The sequence below is a fragment of the Arachis stenosperma genome, chromosome 4 (assembly GCF_014773155.1).
Source record: "Arachis stenosperma cultivar V10309 chromosome 4, arast.V10309.gnm1.PFL2, whole genome shotgun sequence".
In the NCBI taxonomy this organism is placed as follows: domain Eukaryota; kingdom Viridiplantae; phylum Streptophyta; class Magnoliopsida; order Fabales; family Fabaceae; genus Arachis; species Arachis stenosperma.
In genome coordinates, this window is record NC_080380.1 from 147,940,075 (window position 1) to 147,961,935 (window position 21,861).

The 21,861-nt window shown below is 33.4% G+C and overlaps 2 protein-coding genes and 1 pseudogene across 2 annotated transcripts; 1 reads left to right on the forward strand and 2 right to left on the reverse strand.

The window, feature by feature from the left end:
* Nucleotides 1–2,538: 2,538 nt before the first annotated feature.
* On the reverse strand, nt 2,539–8,528 carry LOC130975902 (F-box protein CPR1-like). Its single transcript, XM_057900619.1, has 3 exons — nt 8,314–8,528; nt 3,800–4,641; nt 2,539–2,600 (listed from the first exon to the last, which is right to left on the reverse strand). Exons 1-3 carry the CDS (start codon nt 8,526–8,528, stop codon nt 2,539–2,541), a joined length of 1,119 nt encoding a protein of 372 aa, XP_057756602.1.
* Nucleotides 8,529–10,554: 2,026 nt separating this feature from the next.
* Nucleotides 10,555–13,190, forward strand: LOC130974111 (putative disease resistance RPP13-like protein 3; annotated as a pseudogene).
* Nucleotides 13,191–13,207: 17 nt separating this feature from the next.
* Nucleotides 13,208–15,819, reverse strand: LOC130974110 (F-box/kelch-repeat protein At3g23880-like). The gene is made up of 2 exons (XM_057898861.1): nt 14,386–15,819; nt 13,208–13,845 (listed from the first exon to the last, which is right to left on the reverse strand). Exons 1-2 carry the CDS (start codon nt 15,554–15,556, stop codon nt 13,430–13,432), a joined length of 1,587 nt encoding a protein of 528 aa, XP_057754844.1. The 5' UTR covers nt 15,557–15,819; the 3' UTR covers nt 13,208–13,429.
* Between the last annotated feature and the right edge of the window lie 6,042 nt (nt 15,820–21,861).

Consider the following 21,861-nt stretch of genomic DNA (forward strand, 5'->3'; position numbering starts at 1 on the left):
TCGATAAAGCAGCAGGGGTATTACCAGAAACAGAGAGAAGACGCTGTAGAAGAAATGCAATATCAGACAGAGAGACAGTGGTAGGTTCAGTAGTAGCAGCAACAGCAGAAGCAGGGCGCGTGGTGGACGAGTAGGACAGGTAGTAATCAAATGTCCCGAGAGCTTGCAATAACGGCAGAACAACTGTGAACAATGGTAGCTACTATGCCCTTTCTGGTGGCATGTGCGACATTCAACAGAGGGGCATACGGAGAAAAGGTGCCCAAAACGGTTGCAGTTTCGACAGAATGTATCCTTTCTGTCTGTGGCAACAAAAACATTCGGCTTTTCCATAATAGTGGTCACACAAATCAAAGAGAGGAGAGAAACTGCAATTTCGAAGCAGAGAATGAGAAATCGGAGTGCAAAATCGGAAAGAGCTCACCAAAAAACCTTAGGGAGGGTCCACTTGGCAGCCACGTCAGCGCCACGTCAGCGGTGACGTCAGTGCCACGTCAGCGAGTGACGACACGTGGCAGCACCAGATAGGCGGAAGGAGGCACGCTGGCGACAGGTGGCACGCGGGTCGACGGGCGGGTCGGGTCGGGTCGTCACGGGTCAGGGTTGCCCAACCAGCTTGCGTTGTGACACGTGGACGCTCCAGGAACGTCCGATCTGCATGAAGATCCAACGGCTGCTGAAGCCTCTGGATGAGAAAAGAATGGTGGTGGGCAGCAACGGTCTGACGGCGCGTGGCGGCGCGTGCGGTGGTCTCTGGCGGCGATCTTGGCGGCGTTGGAAAGCTGACGACGAGTGGATCACAATGATGCCGGAGGTGACGAACCAAAGCGTCGGAAACAGATCGAAAAAGGCGAGCAAAGAGGCACGGGTGGAAGCCGGAAGGAAGATCAACCTGGTCGTGGCAGCGTCTTTAGGCGGCGCGTGGGGGTGCGTCTGGCGGCGGAAGGCGGCGATTCTGGTTGCGTTGGAATCACGGCGACAAGATGAACAAGGTGGTTATGGGGGTGACGAACCAAAACGTCAAAAAGAGAACGAAAAAAGAGGCCGAAGAACACTGCCGGAAAGAAGAAACAATGGGGCTATGAACTAATATTCATTGAAAAAAAAAGAACCGAAGCTCTTGATACCATATTAGAAACAAGAGACTGAGAGAATAATATGAGAAGTGTATTATTCAGTTGTGTGCCAAGGTACAGTATACAAGAGGTATTTATAGGTGCTAAATGAATTAGAGTAATAAAGACATAGAATCCTATAATTAATATACAGATATACTACATAAATACAGACGATACTAATTGATCCTAATTGATGCTAATGATTCTCTACCAATTAAAATGTTCTTTTATAATATGTGAAATTAAATTTAAATAGTTATTCACATGTGTTAAATTATTCACATAATTTTGAGGAGATTTTTTTGTAAATTGAGTGGGCACTTTGCAGTTAAAATCTAGAGAGTAAGGCTGGATATAAACTAGATTACACTAGATAATTGAATTAGAAATTTAGAATACATAGCTAATCACTTCTCTTCCTCTTTTTTGATTTTGATATTATACTCTAGGAGACAAAATAAAATAATCCCTTACTTATTCTATCCGATTTAACTTTACACAACTTTATCTTTGCATACATTTTTGTTTTGTTAAAACACAAAATAAAAGTATCTTTATACACGAAGTGACTTAGCAGATTCTATAAGATTCACCTAATTTTAATAATTAAAAAAGCAAGTAAAATTAAAATAGACCTAAATTCAGTCTGCTTTTCTAAGCTACTGATATATCACAATGAAGCTAGTTTTCTATGAAGACTATAAGTATCAAGTAATCATCATTTGATGCATCATAACAAATGCCTTGAAGAACCGCATTTTGATTATACCAATAATTCTTTTCTTTAACAACATTATAGTAAGATAATTTTTTGCGGGATTGATCAATGGAATTCCATAGAATAATATAATATGGTTCATCGTGGTGTAACAATACAAACCCTCTGCATGATCCAAGAACAAGTGAACGGGAATGCTCATTCTTCTTCCTTGGGTAAGGGAGAGAGGATTCTTCTATTGAGGCGCCAACGGTGGCACCACCATGAAAGAGTGCGTGTAGGTCAACGGACCCAACCAGTTCAAATTTCTTGGTGAAGAAGTTTGAAGGGGCGGTGAATATTAAATTCCACAAAGGTTGGATCGGAAATGAGAGAGCGCCATAGCTTAGAAACGAACATGAGAGGAAAGAGATACTTGGCACCCCCTCAGTAAGATTGCTTGGAACAACTCCAGAGGGAGAAGGTCATTGAAACTCTTATGGTTGTTATCCATGCATGAAGCAAGCTCTGTTTTGTTCTGCTCGGTTCTTATGTAATTGATGAAGAGTGTCTGGTAATGAAACCCCATAATTTAGTGATATCCTTGGTTATTACTAATTACTAGTATGACATTAAGTTAAAGCCTATCACTCTAATTTCATTGGATGTACCTAATCTTGTAAGGATAGGCCATCCGCTAAAAATTATTTATAAAATGATTATTTATCTTTGGTAATTGACTACACTTTTTATTTTTAATATTGGTTTAACAATAGTAAATACACAATATTGAATCCCTGGTTGCGCACTCTTAGCACCTTGTAATTCAATAATAAAAACTGAAGTGAATATCAATGAAAGAATACTGTAGTGTGTCGAGAATACATACAGATTGATAATTTTTCAAAGTGTTCACATGTCAATTCTCATTGAAATGTGATATTCTGATTTAGTAAATACACCAAGTATTAAATTATTTCTACCAACCACAGCATAGAACAAAAGGCAATTAATTATGCTTCCCTTTATAATCATCTAAACAGTGGGGTTAGTGCTGAGAAAACAAAAACCAACAACTTAACGATAGATCAACAAAAGATAATGCAGCAAAAGGAAAAGAAATGTACATATCATATAAAAAGTAAAAAGAAAATTTTCAACATATATAGCAATAGGAGATGAAGAATAAAACAGATCATCTAAGAATGTTACTATCAGACAAAACCAAAAGATATATTGGATTAACAACATGTTAAGCTCCATTTTCAGTTTTCAGACGTACGAGTTTTTTCCCGTTCATATTTAGAAAGAAAATTCTAATCCAAAGAAAATAAAACTGAAGTGTCATAAAGCTTCATCCCGCTAAACTTTGAAAACCCCGCTCTTTATTTACAACAAAATCACATGCATAAGTTGTTCACTTGTATGTTGGCTCCCGATTCCCTTTCTCTGTTTAACCCCTTTGTGATTTTAATCTTTAGCAACATATTGTTCAAAACATTCACGGAGAACTTCATGGCCTGCAAAAAAGCTCAACTGGTAAAATTCTAAGCTTTAAGACATGAAAAGATCTAAACTTCTAAACATCTCCACAAGACCGGGACTATAGGAAGCAAGACAGTGATTAGTGATTCCCTAAATAGTGATAAATTCAAATCTCACCATCCATAAACAAAAGTCACAGTTGATTAGAATCTGATGCATGGTCTATATTCCTTCCTCTTCCTGTTTTTCATCATGTTCTTATTATCCTCATCCTTAATGTCACTAGGGAGTGGCAAGAGACTCTCTCTATACATAGCATAGGTTGCACTGATGTTAAGCGCAGAACAAAGATATTTAACACGTGGGAGCAGCTCTCCTCCCACATTATACATGAGAAACTTTTTCTTTTCTATTTTATCCGAAAGAATTATTTCTCCAATAATATCACCATTATTGGATAAGTACAGAGGCAGAAAGAAAAGGCAAGGAATCTGATAGAGAGTCCAAGATGAGTGCACTTTATATTCTTTCATCACCCATATGTCAGTGCTGCAGCTATCTAGACAGTCATAATACAAGGCTAGGCATCCCCCTAGTAGGACGATACCTGGATAGGACTCATAGGAGAATGCCGGTTCCGGCTCAGACATGGTTGAAAAAGTCCTTGACTTCATATCAAAGATAAGAATAGCATCCCTGTGATCTTTAATAGGCCAAGGCACCCAATGAATAGCACCATTCAAAAACAACCCAGTAGACGTGTCCTTAAAAACACGCAAGGGTTTGGGGAGTGCAGCATCAAGATGATGCCAGGAATTGGTTCTCAAGGACAAGCAATCCAAGTGATCTTGTCTTCGCCGCTCACACCAAGCTACAACAACTAAGTAATCATCCCGGGATGCATCATAACCAAATCCATATAGACGGGCACTTTTGGGAAGCCTAAAGCCGTTGTACATACGAGAATCAATCCCAGAGTAAGATATTCTTCTGGTGGATCCAGTCAGTGGGTTCCATACCACTAAACATTGAGGGTGACGATGTAAGAGAACAAAGCCTCTACAGGATCCCAGGACCTCAAAATGAGAAGGTGGTTTCGTCTTGAAAGGGGTACACACCTCTTTTACGTGAGATGCATCATTGCCGTCATTAAATACCAGTGCGTCTAAATAAACGAAGTAAGCCACATTGCCGTTTTTTATGCAGAAGAGTGCATTGGTGGAAGCGGGAGAGTGGTGAAAATGCAATTCAGCAAAGTGTGGATCGGAAATGAGAGAGTACCACAGCTTCGAAACAGACCTGAGGCGAAAGAGATGGCTGGCCGGCACTCTCAGAAAGATTCTGCGAATCAGCCGGCACTCTCAGAAAGATTCTGCGAATCAACTCAAGAGGGAGGATGTCATGAATGCTCTTCTTCTCCATGCTCGATTGCTCTTTTGGTTTGGTCACTGTGTGCTTCTGCCACTTCTGCTTCTTATATTCTTATAATCTTATTAGGTGAATGGTACGAGGTCTAAAAAGTGGTACTAAAAAAATTAAAAATTAATATTTAATTTAACAGAAATAAAATTAAATTATTTTTTAAAATTTAAAATTTACGATAAAAATTAAATTAGGTAAAAATTAAACACCCATTAATATTGATGGCCATCTACTTATTATCCCTGCTTGGAATGTTGTGCTCTTCGCAATTCATATAGTAATTCACGAAACCCCGGGACTTGAAAATTTCCTTGAAACCAGAAAACTGTGGAAGGGAAGGGTCAGTTTTGGATTGGCTATTCGAAAAAAAAAAGGGAAAATAGTTCATTGTTTTAATTTTTTTTTAAAACAAATAAATAAAAAAAGTTATTTCATGAATAAACTTTTCAAAAAAAAATTTTAATTATTAAAAATATCTAGTTTTATTTAGTTAGAGAAAAGAAAATACTTTATAAATTAAATACAAAAACGGCAGGTTGAAAATTACAGTTTATATCATTTTAATTTTTGGAAAGCTTTTAAATCATAATCATAATTTTACAAAAATACCATATTCTTTTTACATTATACATGACTGAAAAAATCTTGTTACAATTACAAAGTAAACAAAAGAATAAGAAGTTTTGGAATTAGAGTAAAGTTCATAATTACTCACAATTAATAAGAAAATAAAATTTTAGAATTAAATTTAAAAAAAAAAAGTTTCCTAGAAAGATGTGCTACTAGTAGAATTCAGCCTTTGAATTTTTATTTTTCTAAATCAAAATAATGACAAGCATAAAAGACTTCCATTTTAGAAATAAAATTAGGATTAAGAATATATAAATTGTAATATAAGTATGTAATGCATACATAAAAATTAGCTATTTATACAAAATACATGTAAAAATATAAAATATATATTAAAAATAAATTAAACAACTTATATATTATACAAAAATATATAGTGATAAATTTAATAATTGATATTTAATATGCACATAATATTTTTATTTAATTATTAATTATAATAAATTATATTTTTGGTAAAAAAAAATTATAAATTTCTTTTACTTCCACTTTCTTTTACTCATACTATTTGAAATTGCTTTGGAAACAAAAGACTATAAGAGAAGGGAAGGGTCAGTTTGTTTTGCATTAACAATTCAAAAATAAAATAAAAAAAATTATTTTATATTTTGAATAATTTTTAAAAATAAATATAGAAAGTATTTTTAGATTTATTCAAATAAAAAATATTTTTAATTAAATTGTCTAAAATAATAAAGTTAAATTTGACAACTACAAATGATAAAATAATATTTAGGAATGTTAACTTTACTCAACAATTTTACTTGTTAGATTTGATATACAGTTAAGGGAATTTAACTAAAGATCTCAATAAAATTAATTCAATAAGCATGTTACATATCAAACTAAATAAACTTTTTTATTCAATATATTTTTCACTCTCACAATCTAATTATTTATTCAATATTTTCTACTTTTATCTTCCACAAAAAAAATTAACATCAAAATATTTATGCTATAATAAATTTGTCAAATAAAATAATTCAACAAATAATTTTATAAATTGTAAGCAATTCCTGAATCCTAAACAACATTAGTTTTATTTTCCATTTTATTAAATTATCTTCTGTTCCACTATATTTTGTGTGGAAAAAATCTGCCTTAAGAAGCTTTATTACATTCTTCATAATAAATTTTTGTAGTTTAGCATACAAGGTAATTAAGCATTAATTTTGTGTGATATAGCGTCTGAATTTTTTTTTCTTTTTGGATTTGCCATAATTTGCTTGTAAATACTTAAAAACAATCGTGTTAACAATGAACAAGATTAAAAAGAAAGTGTATATTTTGTCTATATAATTGGTAAAATAAAACATCTTAAATTTTGCATAACTTGATGCTTAAGCTATTATAAATCCCAAAAAGTAATGCCCATTACATTGAACAATATAAAATTGACTTAAAATCTTTCTTATAACAGTTAACAGCATAGGAGTAGTTTTTATGATATAAAATTAAAAATAATTCTATAAAAAGGATACCAGGCAGATATGCTTATTCTAACATTACAACATTCTTTACCTAATCTTTAGCTATTAAACAACTAATTTTTTTTTGGGTGTCTATTAAACAATCAAATAAAAGAAAAATAGGGACAACTGGACAAGTTAAGAAGTTTTTTTGTTATGATACTTGGATAGAGCCGCCTAGAGAAATGGGGAAAAAAATAGAGATACAAGATTGTTATAGTGTCCACAGCATAGTTTAGAAGTGCAAAATTTATAACACAATCTTAAAAATTGCAAAAGCTTATACACAAGGATATGAGAATGTGCATCCATTTAAGATACTTGAGACTCAATCGGGGTGTAGACTGTCCAAAAGAGGATCATCCTGGTCCAATCTGCACCCTTCCGAATCTAGAGACTTTAATTGTTGAGCTTGCTTCCCATTATAACCTCCCTCATGGAATATGGAGACTCAAGAAATTGAGACATCTTGAAGGCTGCGTTTGTTTCTGAGAACAGGACACGACAATACACTGAGAACAGGATAGGACAAGACACTAAGGCTCTGTTTGGTTGATGTATTTGATGAGACATAGACACAGAGATACAGACATTAAAGACATGGACATAAAATATTTGTGTCTATGTATTGTGTTTGGCAAAAATAAAAAATAAGACACATATTTAAAAAAGATTAAATTACCCTTCATTCAACTACAAGTTTTACCACTATTACAATACACCTATTATCCCAAACAATGCATGCCATCACCATTAAATTTTTATTTCTTCTAATAATTTTTTATTTCTTCTAATACCATCTTAAATTATCATTTAAATATTAAATATATAATTGTTCTTGAAAAAAAATAGAAAATTAAAGTTCAGAATTTATCAAAGATTAGTCAAAATTTAAATAAATAAAAAAATTAAATGTACAAATTTTTTTTTAAAAAAAATAGAAAAGTAAATTTAGTTGTAGAATCTAAAAGAGAAAGAGAAAAAAAAAGATTTGGAAAGATAAGAAGACAAATTTTAAAAACTCAATAAGGGTAAAAGAGTAAAAAATTAGTGTCTCACAAGTTGTGTCTCAGTATCTCACCAAATTGGAGGTACACAAATTTAGTGTCTCCGTGTCCATCCGTGTCCTTCGAAAATCTGTGTCTCACCAAACCAAACAGCAGACATGTGTCACCGTGTACCACTGTATCTATGTCTCAGTGTCTGTGTCTCAGTAACCAAACGCTACCTAATGGACAGAGACACAATTTTGTGTTCTTGTATTCTGTTTGGTAATAAACTAGAACAAATTATGAAAATTCAATTTATTCTCATTTTTTTTTCATTCAAAAAATTTGAGATGAAAAATATAATAATAAAAAAATATAATTATAAAAAATTAATAAGAATAATAAAAGAAAAAATGAAAAATAAGTTGTGTCCTTTGTTAGTGTCTCCGTGTCATTCCTGTCAGGATGGACACAAAATACACTAATTTAGTGTCTCTGGATACATTGTCTCTGTCCATGTCTCATCTGTCAAACACAATTTTGTGTCTCTGTGTCCCTGTTCCAGTGTCCTGTCTCTATAAACAAACACAGCCGAAAGGATGTTATGTGTGACTAGTAAAACCATTCCACCTGACACATCAGGAAAGATTATTTGCTGAGTCTCCAAACCCTCCAACTTGTCACTCTTGAAGAAGGAAGGAGTGACAATGTCCTCCATTGTTAATGGAAGAGAAAATTGGGATTAGAGTGGAATGCCAAAAGTAAGTGTATCGTGAACTATTACAAAGGTTGCATCGCCTTAAAAATCTAGAAAAACTAAAACTAATGGACTTTAAGGAATTGACATTAAAGGCATGTGAATTTCCTTTAAAGATTCCCCAGATAAATATAACGATGCAGTATGATTGTGATGAGCTTAACTTTAGCTACGGTTTCTTGAACACTCTAGGAGAACTTACCAGCCTCCGTGTTCTCAAAGTAACCTCTCGGATAATGCAGCAAAAGGAAAAGAAATGTACATAAAGAATAGGAGATGAAGAACAAAACACATCATCTAAGAATGTTACTATCAGACTAAACCAAAAGATATATTGGATTAACAAGATTTAAGCTCCCTTTTCACTTTTCAAACGTAAGAGTTTTATCCCGTTCAATTTTAGAAAGAAAATTCTAATCCAAAGAAAATAAAACTGAAGTTTCTTGAAGCTTCTTCCCGCTCAACTTGAGAACCCTGCTCTTTATTTACAACAAAATCACATGTCTAAGTTGTTCATTTGTATGTTGGCTCCCGATTCCCTTTCTTTGTTTGTCCCCTTTGTGATTCTAATCTTTAGCAACATCAAGTTGTTCAAAACATTCATGGTGAACTTCATGGCCTGCAAAAAAGCTCAATTGGTAAAATTCAAAGCTTTAGACATGGATCTAAACTCCGAAACATCTCCACAAGACTGGACAATAGGAAGCAAGACAGTGATTAGTGATTCCCTAAACAGTGATAAATTCAAATCTCACCATCCACAGACAAAAGTCACAATTGATTAGAACCTGATGCATAATGTATATTACTCGTTAGTTTTTCATTAATCACAATGCAATCAAAACTAACAGGAATAGCTTGGTGCAAAGCATAGGAGAATAGTTACATACTGTTTTCCTTCCTCTTCCTGTTTTTCATCATGTTCTTATTATCCTTATCCTTAATGTCTCTAGGGAGTGGCAAGAGACTCTCTCTATACATAGCATCGGTTGCACTGATGTTATGGGCGCAGAACAAAGATATTTAACACGTGGGAGCAGCTCTCCTCCCACATTATATATGAGAAACTTTTTCTTTTCTACTTTATCCGAAAGAAATTGTTCTCCAATAATATCAACATTATTGGATAAGCACAGAGGCCGAAAGAAAAGGCAAGGAATCTGATAGAGTCCAAGATGAGTGCACTTTATGGCTATACATTATGTGATATTCTGTTTAGACAATACACCAAGTCACCAATTATTACATTGTTCTACAACCACAAGAAGTCAACAAAGAACAAAAGACAATTAATTATGTAAGCGCTTTTGTATTATAAAAAGAGGGGTTAGTAGTACTAAAAAACAAAAACCAGTAATTTAAAAATAGATCACCCAAAGATAATGCAGCAAAAGGGAGAAAAAGAATGTACACAGATAAAAAATAAATATAAAAAGCAAATGAAAATTTTGAAAAGATATATTGGATTTAACAAGATGCTAAACTCCATTTTGCACTTTTCGAATGTTCTTTCCCATACATATTTGGATAGAAAATCATAATTCAAAGCAAAATAAAACTTAAATTTCTTGAAGCTTTTTCCCACTCAACTTGTGAATCCTGTGCTTTATTTGCATCGAAATTAGTCACCCATATATACATTGGAACACAAAATATAAAGTTAGTTTTTACAAAGGATTATTTTCTCAAAGCTAACCATGACTTTGGCTATTATCTCAGACTTTTGATTTCTATTCTCTCTTTGTAACCCTACAAGCAAGAGCTGGACAAAAGGAAGAAACTTCCTCAGGATGTAGATGTAGCTCTAAACTGTAGTATAAATAGAATAGGTATTTTGTCAATCACAATAATGCAACTTTTGCATAAATAATACATAAAACTATGTACACACATGAATCAGGATGTGCAACATTAGGATAAAGCAAGGTAATGGAGAATGACTAAAATATTTAATAAGACTAACGGCTTGTGAATGACTTACAGCTCAAATCTCCATTTATGTGACTTTAGAATTTTAACATTGGCAAAAGCTTTTCTATCAAGCATCGTTTTTTGGTTCACTGTTTGAATAAATCTGCCATCACAATTGTAAGATCCACTAAAAATTGGTCTCACGGCAGATCATGATGCAGAATCTTCCTCCTCACATTTCATATATGATGTTTTTCTGAGCTTTAGAGGCTTCACCCGGTACGGATTCACGGATCGTCTCTATCATTCTTTGTGTGAGAGAGGAATCACCACCTTCAGAGATGATGAGAACCTCAGAGTTGGTGATAGAATTAGAGATACTCTTCTTGAGGCCATTGAAAGATCCAGGATGTCCATTGTTGTGCGGTGTCAAATTATGCTTCCTCCTCGTGGTGCTTAGATGAACTTGTCCAGATCATGAAGTGCTCTGACAAAGGAACAAAACGACCAGTTTTGCCAGTTTTTTATCAAGTGGAACCATCAGATGTGCGGCATCAAAGGAATCAATATGAAAAAGACATGATGAGCCATGAAAACAGATACTGCAATGATTTAAACAAAGTAAAAGAATGGAGGTTAGCTTTGTATGTAGTATGCGGTCTAAGTGGAAAACATTGTGCAGAAAATAGGTGAATTACCTTTACTTAATAATGGAGTTTACATAAATCTTCCATTGATAACTCCTCTTTTCATAGATTGATAACAAGAATCTGAACTTTTTTTAACCGTTTCTTCTATTTACCATTATTGCATTTTTTAAAATAAAAAAAAAAATGAGCTTATTAAAGAGACATGTGTTCTTGCAGCTATGAAAGTGATGTTATCATGAATATTGTTGAAGAAGTCTCAGCAAAAGTTCCTCCTGAACCACTTTACATTAAGCATCCAATTGATTTTGGTTCTCAATTTGAAGTGGTGAAATCACTTTTGGACACTAAATCTCATGATACTCTCTGCATGCTGATTCTTTATGGAGATGTTGAAACAAAGAAAATCACATTTGCAGGGGAGCTGTACAACAAGATAAAGCAACAATTTCAAGCAAGTTTTCTTGATAAAGTATGTATAAAATCAAGGGGGATCCCCAATGGCCTAGAAAATCTCCAAGAGACACTTTTATCAGGTATGTGTGTGCATAAGAAACCAAGAATAGGCAGCACATTAAAAGGATCTTCTGACATAAAACAAAGTCTGCACAATAAAATAGTTCTTCTGGTTCTAGATGATGTTGATAGTATAGAACAATTGGACTCACTTGCAGGAGGAAGTGATTGGTTTGGTCTTGGTAGTAGAATCATTATAACAACAAGAGATGTGAATGTGCTAGATAAGTAAGAGTTGAATGGTGTTAAGGTTATGAAATATTGCATTGATGAAGGTGAATTTAAAGGCATGGAAGGTGAAAAATCAAAGCACGAACAAGATAAGGACCTCCAGGAAGATATAGTGGGCTTTGTAGAGATCTTCAATGAAATAGCTGAGAAATTGAAGGAAAATGAGTCATGCACTGAAGTTGTCTCCATAATCGGCATGGGTGGGTTGGGTAAGACAACCCATGCTCGAAAAATTTATAACAATAATGAGGTGAAAAAGTTATTCTCTTGTTGTGGATGGGTTACTATTTCTAAAGACTACAAAACTAAGGACGTTCTCACAAGCCTTGTCAATGGTTGGGGATTGTCCAAGTCTACTGAATACAAAGTCTTAAGTGAGAAGGAACAAACGAGCAAGGTCCAAGAATACTTGGACAGGAACAAGTATCTGATAGTGCTTGATGACTTATGGGAACCTGAAGTCTGGGATGAGGTAGAAAGTTTATTTCCAAATAACAAAAGTGGCAATACAATACTGATAACTAGTCGTAATGATGAGGTGGCAAATTATACAAGGTCAAAGTCCTACTACCCTCCATTCCTAGACAGAAATGAAAGCTGGAAAGTTTTCTGCAAGAAGGTGTTTGGGACACAACAGTGTCCTCCTGTTCTCGAACCCATCTGAAGAGCAATGGCGGAAAAATGTGGGTTTTTACCTTTAGCAATTGTGACCTTAGCTGGGATTGTCGTCAAGAAGAAGAGACTAACAGTTGAGTGGATGAGAATCATGCGCAATGTCATTTTGTATCTTGCTAAGGATAATAATAGAGTCATGAATGTGCTAAAGCTAAGCTATGATAACTTGCCTCAAAGATTGAAACCTTGCTTTCTATATTTTGCAGTGTTTCCTGAAGATTATGGAATTCCTGCGAAACAGTTGATTCAATTATGGATAGCCGAAGGATTAATCCAACCACCAAAATCTGGAACATCATCTGCAGGAAAACTAGAAGATATGGCTGAAGAATACCTGAATGAGCTGGTGGATCGTAGCTTGGTGTTGGTAGCGAGAAAAAGGAGCAATGATCTCTGCATATCGGAGAGTAAAGCTGATAATGACTTTGAGATTTGCACAGAGAAAGACATACATTCCATGGACATGAAGAAATGTTGTTGATTGTCCCTTCGAAGCCCTGAGTTTGTTGATTGGCGTTCTTTCACAAACCAATGCAGTCACTCCCGAATCTATTCTTTGATGTGCTTTGGATATGTAACTCTATCACCATGTACAAAACTGGGAAACCTCATACGACTCTAATTTCATTGAGATGTACCTAATCTTATAAGGATAGGCCATCACTAAAATAATAAAATTTCATTTAGTTTCTATGTTATCAGTTTGATTCAATTTTAGTCATACCAATTTTTTTCTCAACAGTCATATATCTTAGCTAGATAGCAAGACAAATCAAACAAAGATATCAAACATCTACTACAATTTCAAATAAAATCAACAGTCTAACTGACCTCCATAGCTGGCACAAAACAAAACAAACTATTTAACTAAGCAAATCAAACTCATACAACTTCATCATCCTGCTGCTGCGCAGCATTTTCATCTACTGCCTCCTCCAACACTTCACCATCTACCAATTCACCGTTCAAGGCAACCTTCGTCACATCCATTGCACTCACATCGGCCTCTGGCAACAAAGTCTTAATCTGCAGAACTGCACGGTCAAAACCTTGTATAAACACTTCATACACCTCGTCCTCCTTGGTAGATAACAAAGACTCCAACTCCTTCACCTGAGCCACCAACTTTTCCTTCTCCAAGTTAGTTTTCTCAACATCCTTCTCCAGCGCTGCAACCTTTTCTGCTAAAACCTTTCCTTCTTTATCTGCGTTTGTTGAAGAGCCTTGCTTCTCGGCTCTCTTCCTCTTGTTAAAATAAGCCTTCAAACCGGCGGTAGTCAAGCTCGGCGCCCTATCACCTACGCAAAACACAAGTTCATCTTAGTATCTATAACAAGGATCACACCAGCATTATCTACCATAAAAGTTATTACCTATATAGTCCAACACGGCATCTCTATCTATTTCATATTTTAACCATTCAGACACCGATAACAGCTCTCCATCCTCAAACACACAAATTAAAAGCTCCAGAAACAAATTATCTCTCTTACTCATTTCCTCTACAACTAATATTTCTCTGTTGTGCACTTGTTCAGTCATTCTCTCCTAATTCTCATGATGGTCTACAGAAAAGATCACCATTGCATTACTCATGAAAAAAGCAATAACTTAAAAGCTAAAACCCCTCACCGCAAGACTAGGTTTTAGGAAGCAAGACAGTGATCAATGATTCCTTAAGTATTGATAAATTCAAATTTCACCATCCATACACAAAAGAGGCATTTGATTGGAACTTGATGCATAATGCATATTAATCATTACTTATTCATTAGTCACAATGCAATGAAAACAAACAGGAATAGCTTGGTGCAAAGCATAGGAGAATAGTTTAATACCGCTCTTTTTCATATTCTTCTTCTTATCCTTTTCCTTAATGTCACCAGGGAGTGGCAAAAGACTCTCTGTATACAGAGGATCTGTTGCTCGGAGTGGAAGCCAACAATAATGATCATTAAAATGCTTGAGCAGGTCTTCTCTGACATTATATATGAAGTACCCTATTGTACCATACAAAGTATAACCTCTTCCAATAATATCCATGTTACTAGATAAGCAAAGAGGCCGGAAGTCCTTGCAAGGAATCTGATACAGCGTCCAAGACGACAGCACTTTATATTCTTTCATCACCCATATGTGAGTGTTACAGCTATTATCATTGTGATAATACAAGGCTAGGCAGCCTCCTAGTAAGGCGAGAGTTGGAAAGGTGCATGCACTCACTACAGGTTGTTCCGGCCCAGATATCCTTGAGAAAGTCCTCTCCTTCGTATCAAAGATAATAATAGCATCCCTGTAAGCTGTAAGAGGGTAAGGCACCCAATGAATAGCACCATTCAAGAACAACCCACAAGAATTGCGGTGACAAACATCCAAGGGTTTGGAGAGTGCAGCATCAAGATTAATCCATGAATTGGTTCTCAAAGAAAAGCAATCAAAGTGAAAATGGTCATCCTTATCCTGCCAAGCTACAACAACTAAGTAGTCATCCTGGAAAGCATCATAACCAAATCCATAGAGATGGAACTTGCAAGGAAGCCTAAAGCCCTTGTGCTTACAACGAGAAACAATATGAGAGTAGGATATTATTTTGCCGGATCCAGTCAGTGGGTTCCATACTACAAGAAAATTTGGGTCTCCATGTAAGAGAACAAAGCCTCTGCAGGATCCCAGGAACTCAAAATCAGAAGGTAGTTTTTTCATCTTGAAAGGGAGAGACACCTTTTTTACTTGTAATGCATCATTGTTGTCAGTAAATAGCGAGTCTAAGTAAACGAAGTAAGCCAGACCGCCTCCTCCCATGAAGACGGATGCGTTGGTGGCCGCGGGAGAGTGGTGAAAATGCAATTCAGCAAAGCGTGGATCGGAAATTAGAGAGTACCACCGCTTCGAAACGCACTTGAGGCGAGCGAGATGTCTGACCGGCACCCGCAGTAGGATTCTTTGAATCAGGTCAAGAGGGAGTATGTCTTGAATACGCTTGCTCTTATGATTCATCTTCTTCTCCATGGTGGATTCCTCTTTTGCTTTGATCCCTGTGTGCTTCAGCTTCTTCTTCTTATCTATACTTAGATTGAAACGTTGTGTTTTTCGCAATTCATATAGCAATTAACTCAACCCCTGCCGCCGGACTTGAATTTGCTTTGAAAAGAGAAAACTAAGGGAAAAGAAGGGTTAGGGTCAAAGAAAAGGGAATTTCTATGGTGCTGATACCAAAAATCAACATGTCATAATGTCTTTGTGTGCTATTGTGGGAGTGCAACAAGTAACCTCTGTTATCACTTATCAGGATCAAGTTTTATTATTAACTGTTACGGAATAACTTCAGCAAACTTAATTAGCTACAATTATATTGTTAACTAAATAAAAGCTTTGAGCTGGTTACAGGGTTTTAGGTGCCCGGTAATGGACTGTAGTAGTTAGGTCATTTTATTTTTCTTTTTGTGTTTAGTTGGTCATAATTATTATTTACTAATTTAATTACTAGTAATTAAATTAAGTCTTAATTTTTATTATATTTTTATTATTTTGTCCTCAAGTTAATATAATTTTTTTTAAATATTTTTTATTATTTTATTATTTTTCTCTCAAATCACTATAATTATTACAATTATAATTTTTGCTTTTATGCAGAAAAAAATCATGATAGAGAAAATTTTATTTTTCAAAAAAAAATTTAATTTTGATCACATGACTAAAATAAAACAAAATAAAATATTTGGAATAAAAATAAGATGTTTTAAATTTTAAAGATGAAATTAAGACTTAGTCCAAACATTAAAGACTAATAAAAAAATAAAAGCTTAAAACTAAATTCGAATAAAAAAAATCCATGAAAGATATATTACTAAAAAAATTTAACCTTAGAATTCTTTTTCAAGATTAAAATAATGTTGAGTGTAAATAATTTTGATTGAATAAGAAAATATAATGTGAATAGAAATTAAAATTTGGAAGAATTTTTTTTTAAATACGCATTAAAATAAATTAAACAACTTATATATTTATATATATAAAAATATTATTTATATACTAAAATTAACAATTAAAATTAGTTATTATATATTTGTGTATAAATATATATTATTTAATTCATTTTTAATATATATTTTATATTTATAACTAATTTTAATAACTGATTTTAGTGTATAATATAATCATTGATCTTTTGTGTGTATATAATATTTTTATTGTAATATTTTTTGTATGCGAAATCTCCAAACCATCTAAATAGTAGCTATTAACGAAACGAAAACGTTCCCATTTGAGAATGGAAGATTAGTGTTCATTGCAAAGTTGCAAACATATTTAGACATATTTAAAATACATACATATATAAATATAATGTAGATAAATAGTTTAGTACACTTTGGGTTATAATTTTTTAGGTACAAATATAGCTATCTATATAACGAGAATATAAGAGATATTTAGTATAAAAAATATTATTTGGAAGACTTTAATCGTATATTTATTATTATTATTATTTAATATTTAATATGAGTAGAGGTAGGGCTCCCTATATAGCACTAGAAGTCTAGAAGAAGGATTGTCAATTGGTTAGTTGTACCTAGATTAGATGCATGGGAGAAGAGTGTAACTCCATACCTTACTAGACTGTATTTAGATAATCTTGTAACATATTTTATCATCAATTTTATTGTCAATTTTTAATATTATCGATAGTTCTGCTGTTAGTTTGGCCGTCGATTTTAACAATATTTTTTGTAGTATATTTATACTAATTAATTATAAGTCACTAGGATAGAATTATGCTTCCAAATTAAAAATATTTATTTCAAGTGTATATATAAATTCAACAACCATGCTTATGATGACATCTTTCCTTCTTTAATTTATTTTCCACTAAAGATATATAACTGTGCTCATTGCTCAATAGTCAATAGAAACACGTTGTTTAATGCATGGAATTGAATGGAATTGGTTTCGGTATCAAATGAATGTTAAAACAGCGTTTTTAAGGCTATTAATGAATAATCCTATTGCAAAGTGGTATTTTACAACTAAGGTAGTTGGATTGTTAACTGACTCGCGCCTGTTTGATTTGATTAATCTTTTGATAGTCATCACTTGGAAGCGAAAAATCAAATATTTTTAAGTTTTGTTTCATTCTCTCTTTGTTGTAGCTCTTCACAGCAAAAGTTACACCCTGCTAGTACAACCATCGAAGGCTCACCTATGACAAATTCAAAAGAATTAGATTGGTAACTAAGTTCTTTAATAGAATAATTAATGGAGCGTTATATGTAGAATTGATTCATAGCTTCGATTTTTTATTCTACCTGAGCAACAGTTTTTCCATGAGCTTGTGCCACCTCTTTGAGCAATTCACTATCCATAACATCGTTACTGCCCCAAGAGGTTCCTTTAAAATATGCAGTTACAATTATACTCTTGGCTTTGCAATATTCTGTTATATTCTTTTGTTGCCAAGAAGCATTCATCTCAACCTGTTGTGTATGTGTTTGTAGTATTTCCATTTATTAGTAGTGATCCAACATATGTTAATCTAAATACATGTAAATTAAAAATTTTATGGAGAATATATATACTTGGTTAACCGCAGAAGGAATTGTAGCGAAAGAAAGGAGATCAGATGTTCAAGTTTGTTGATAGAAAAATTGCTGACTCCAATTGATTTTGCAAGGCCCAATTTATGACATTGTTCCAGTGAAGTCCAGACCCCTTTTAAGTCAAATGGCAGCAAGTCATTTTCATCATGATAAGAGGCTTTAAATAATCCGGGTTTGGCACTCATTGGCCAATGAATTAAGTAGAGATCTAAGTATTGTAATCCAAGATTCCTGCATATGGATTACCACAAGTCCATAAGTTATTCATTCGTATTTAGACATATTTTTAATTTGAGAATGGAAGATTGGTGTTCATTGCAAGGTTACAAGGTTGCAAGGTTGCAAATATGTCAAGTATTGAGTTGCAAACATTGGTTTTGTGGACCGATCAAAAGTTCGATTCGTGTTCATTGCAAGGTTGGCACAGTCTAAACAATTTAGAAAGCATAAAATTACTAAACTCTTCTTCTTTTTGTATGTCATCCAGCCAACTCTATCGCGTGGTCAATGAATAATTTATAGAATCTAGTTATATTCAATTCTGATAAATTTTTAACATAATTGATTCCTATACGATTTTGTCATCATCAACATCAAGTCATAAGCATAAGCAGTGTTTTTTACGTAACTTCATTGCCATGTATAAAACCCATGTACAGGCTATATATTATTTATAAAATATATATTTATCTATAGCAATAGATAAATTAGATACATGATTGATAAAATAAGCATACATTGCTCATAAAGCATTGCCAAACTGGAATTTTACGAGAGATTCATTTGACAAATTCACTAGACTCCACACTTTCCATCCCTATTTATAGGAGTACTTATCCTTTTAAAACATGTTCAAATAAGCCCCTCTGTAACCAATACCGTTGATTACTGGTTTGACATAAATGGTGCAGAGAATTTTATATACTCAAAATAGAACAATTCTCATCTGCTGTAATTTTTTTTTCTGGGTTTACCATCACTTACTAGTGAACTTCTAAAATACAACCATGCTAAAGTTTAGATTAAAAGAAAAAATATATTATGTAACCAGCAAAATAAAACATCTAAAGTTCCGCATAACCAACTAAGAAATATTACTATTAGAATTTATTGAAAAGATATGTTGGATTTAAAAAGAGACTAAACTTTTTCTGCACTTTTCAAATGGTTTTCTCAATGTGTCAAGCTGTTCACTTGTATTCTTTCTTTGTTTGAATCCTCCGTGATGCTAACCTTTAGCAACATCAAGCTATAGACATGAAAAAGATCTAAACTTTGAAAACCTCACCACAAGACCGGTCTATAGGAAGCAACACAGTGATTAATGATTCCATAAGCATTGACAAATTCAAATTTCATCATCCATATACAAAAGTCAATGCAATGAATTACTAACAGGAATAATTTGGTGTAGAGCATAGGAGAATCGTTACATACCCTTTTCCTCCTCCTTCTCATCCTTATCCAATGTCACTAGGGAGTGGCAAGAGACTTTTTATATACACAGCATTGGCTTCAAAGACGGGACCCGAAAAACATGGATATTTAAAATGTTGGAACCTCTCTTCTCTGAGATTATATATGTAGACCTCCAATTTATGACAAGTATAACGTTGTCCAACAAGATTCATATCACTGGATAAGCACAGAGGCCGAAAGCCTGGGCAAGGAATCTGATAGAGAGTCCAAGATGAGTGCACTTTATATGCTTTCATCACCCATATCTAAGTTTTATGGCTCCCATAATTGTGACAATACAAAGATAGGCAGTCTCCTAGTAGGGCGAGACCTGGAAAGGCGCATGCACTGATTAGCAGTTGTTCCGGTGCAGATATCCTTGAGAAAGTCCTCTCCTTGAGATCAAAGATAAGAATAGCATTCATGTAATCTTCAAGATAGGAAGGCGCCCAATGAATAGGGCCATTCAAGAACAACCCACGAGAACGCCAGGCATAAGAACACAAGGGTTTTGGGGGGGTGCAGCATCAGAATAAATAAATGAATTGGTTCTCAAGGACAAGCAATTAAAGTGAGCTTGGCCATGCATATCATTGCAAGCTACAACAAGTAAGTAGTCATCCTGTGATGCATCATAACCAAATCCACACGCATGGAACTCGCGGGAATCCTATAGCCCTTGTCCTTACAACGAGAAACAATACGGGGGTAGGATATTTCTTTGCAGGATTCCATAGCATAAGAAAATTTTCCCATCGACGTAAGAGAACAAAGCCTCTGCACGATCACAGGACCTCAAAATGAGGTGGTAATTTCATCTTCAAAGGAGGAGACACCTTTCTTACTTGTAATGCATCATTGTTGTCACGAAATAGCGCGTCTAAGTCAACGAAGTAAGCCACAGTGCCTTTTTCTGAAAGCGGGAGAGCGGTGAAAATGCATTTCAGCAAAGTGTGGATCGGAAATGAGAGAGTACCAGAGCTTCGAAAAGCACCTAAGGCAAGCGAGATGTTTGGCCGGCACTCTCAATAAGATTCTGTGAATCAACTCAACAGGGAGGATGTCGTATTATCGTCCATGCTCTCGTGTCGCTTCTCCATGCTCGATCCCTCTTTGGCTTTGCTCTTTTAGGGTTAAAACAAAACTTAAAACACATGGAATTATTAGTTAAAACTTAAAACTTATAAGGCCCCGGCTCTCCTGACTAGGAGAAATGTGACTATTTATTATCTATTATTTATTATTTATTATCTATCTATTATATATAAAAATTAAATTTCTGTTTTTAATAATAAAATTAATATGGCATATTTTTTAGAGTACTTTTTATTTATCTCTTTTAATTTATTAAGTTCAATCAGTTTTTAATAATAAAATGATTTGATTGATTTGACCAAATTTTTATCTAATGACTTTCAACTGTCAACTTCACGTGAAGTCGACTACACTTGCGTTTTCACCATTAATTATATTAACTAATTAATTTGATTAGATATTTAAATATTACATAATTTAAAATTATGTATATTAATTAATTGATTTGATTTTTATGATATAAATATCTATCTATTTCCTATTATGTTATAATAAATCAAATTTAAAAAGATATACTATATACAAATTAACTTAATTAGTTAATTAAATAATGTAAATTTAATGACTAAATTGAAATAAGATAATTTGTTACTTATTTAAATCAAATATAATAAATACAAATTAACTTAATTAGTTAAAAATTAATTATTTTTCAATCTTCTATATACAAAATAAAAGAATAAAATTGTAAAAATCATCCTTTATCAATTTTGCTATTTTATCTCTTTTTTCTTTTCTTTTTTTCTTTATGTGTAATTTTATTTTACTTTAAAGAGTCTTATTTTCTTTAAAATAGATATAAAATTATATACTCTTTTTATAATTTTTTGTATAAAGAGTTTATAAAGTTAGAATTAGTAACAAAATTAATTATACATGTCTTATAAGATACAAACTTTCAGAATTTTTAGCACAATTGACAAATTTTTAATTTTAAAATAAATTTCTACTCTACCTTTTATCTTTTATTTGATTCCTTTTTATAATTTTTTTTCTTGATTTTATTAATTGTTTATGATCGTAATAATTTATTATTAATTTATTTTTTTGAGAAAATTTGTCAATCATAAAGTATAAGTGACTCAACCAAAAAATTTAAAAAATATTAGTTAATCACAAAATAAAAAATTTTAGATGGTGTTTTAATTTTATTGTAAAATATAAATT

Excerpts from the sequence above, each read along its gene's own strand:
- LOC130975902 (XM_057900619.1), bottom strand. The coding sequence starts at position 8,528 with ATGGAGGACATTGTCACTCCTTCCTTCTTCAAGAGTGACAAGTTGGAG. Across the intron at positions 4,642-8,313 it reads GAGACATGGACAGAGACAAT|AATCTTTCTGAGAGTGCCGG; the intron begins GTATCCAGAGAC and ends GCTGATTCGCAG. Across the intron at positions 2,601-3,799 it reads AGTGCACTCATCTTGGACTC|GTGTATTTACTATTGTTAAA; the intron begins TCTATCAGATTC and ends GGATTCAATATT.
- LOC130974110 (XM_057898861.1), bottom strand. The coding sequence starts at position 15,556 with ATGGAGAAGAAGATGAATCATAAGAGCAAGCGTATTCAAGACATACTC. Across the intron at positions 13,846-14,385 it reads GAAGAATATGAAAAAGAGCG|GTGATAGGGCGCCGAGCTTG; the intron begins GTATTAAACTAT and ends TGTTTTGCGTAG.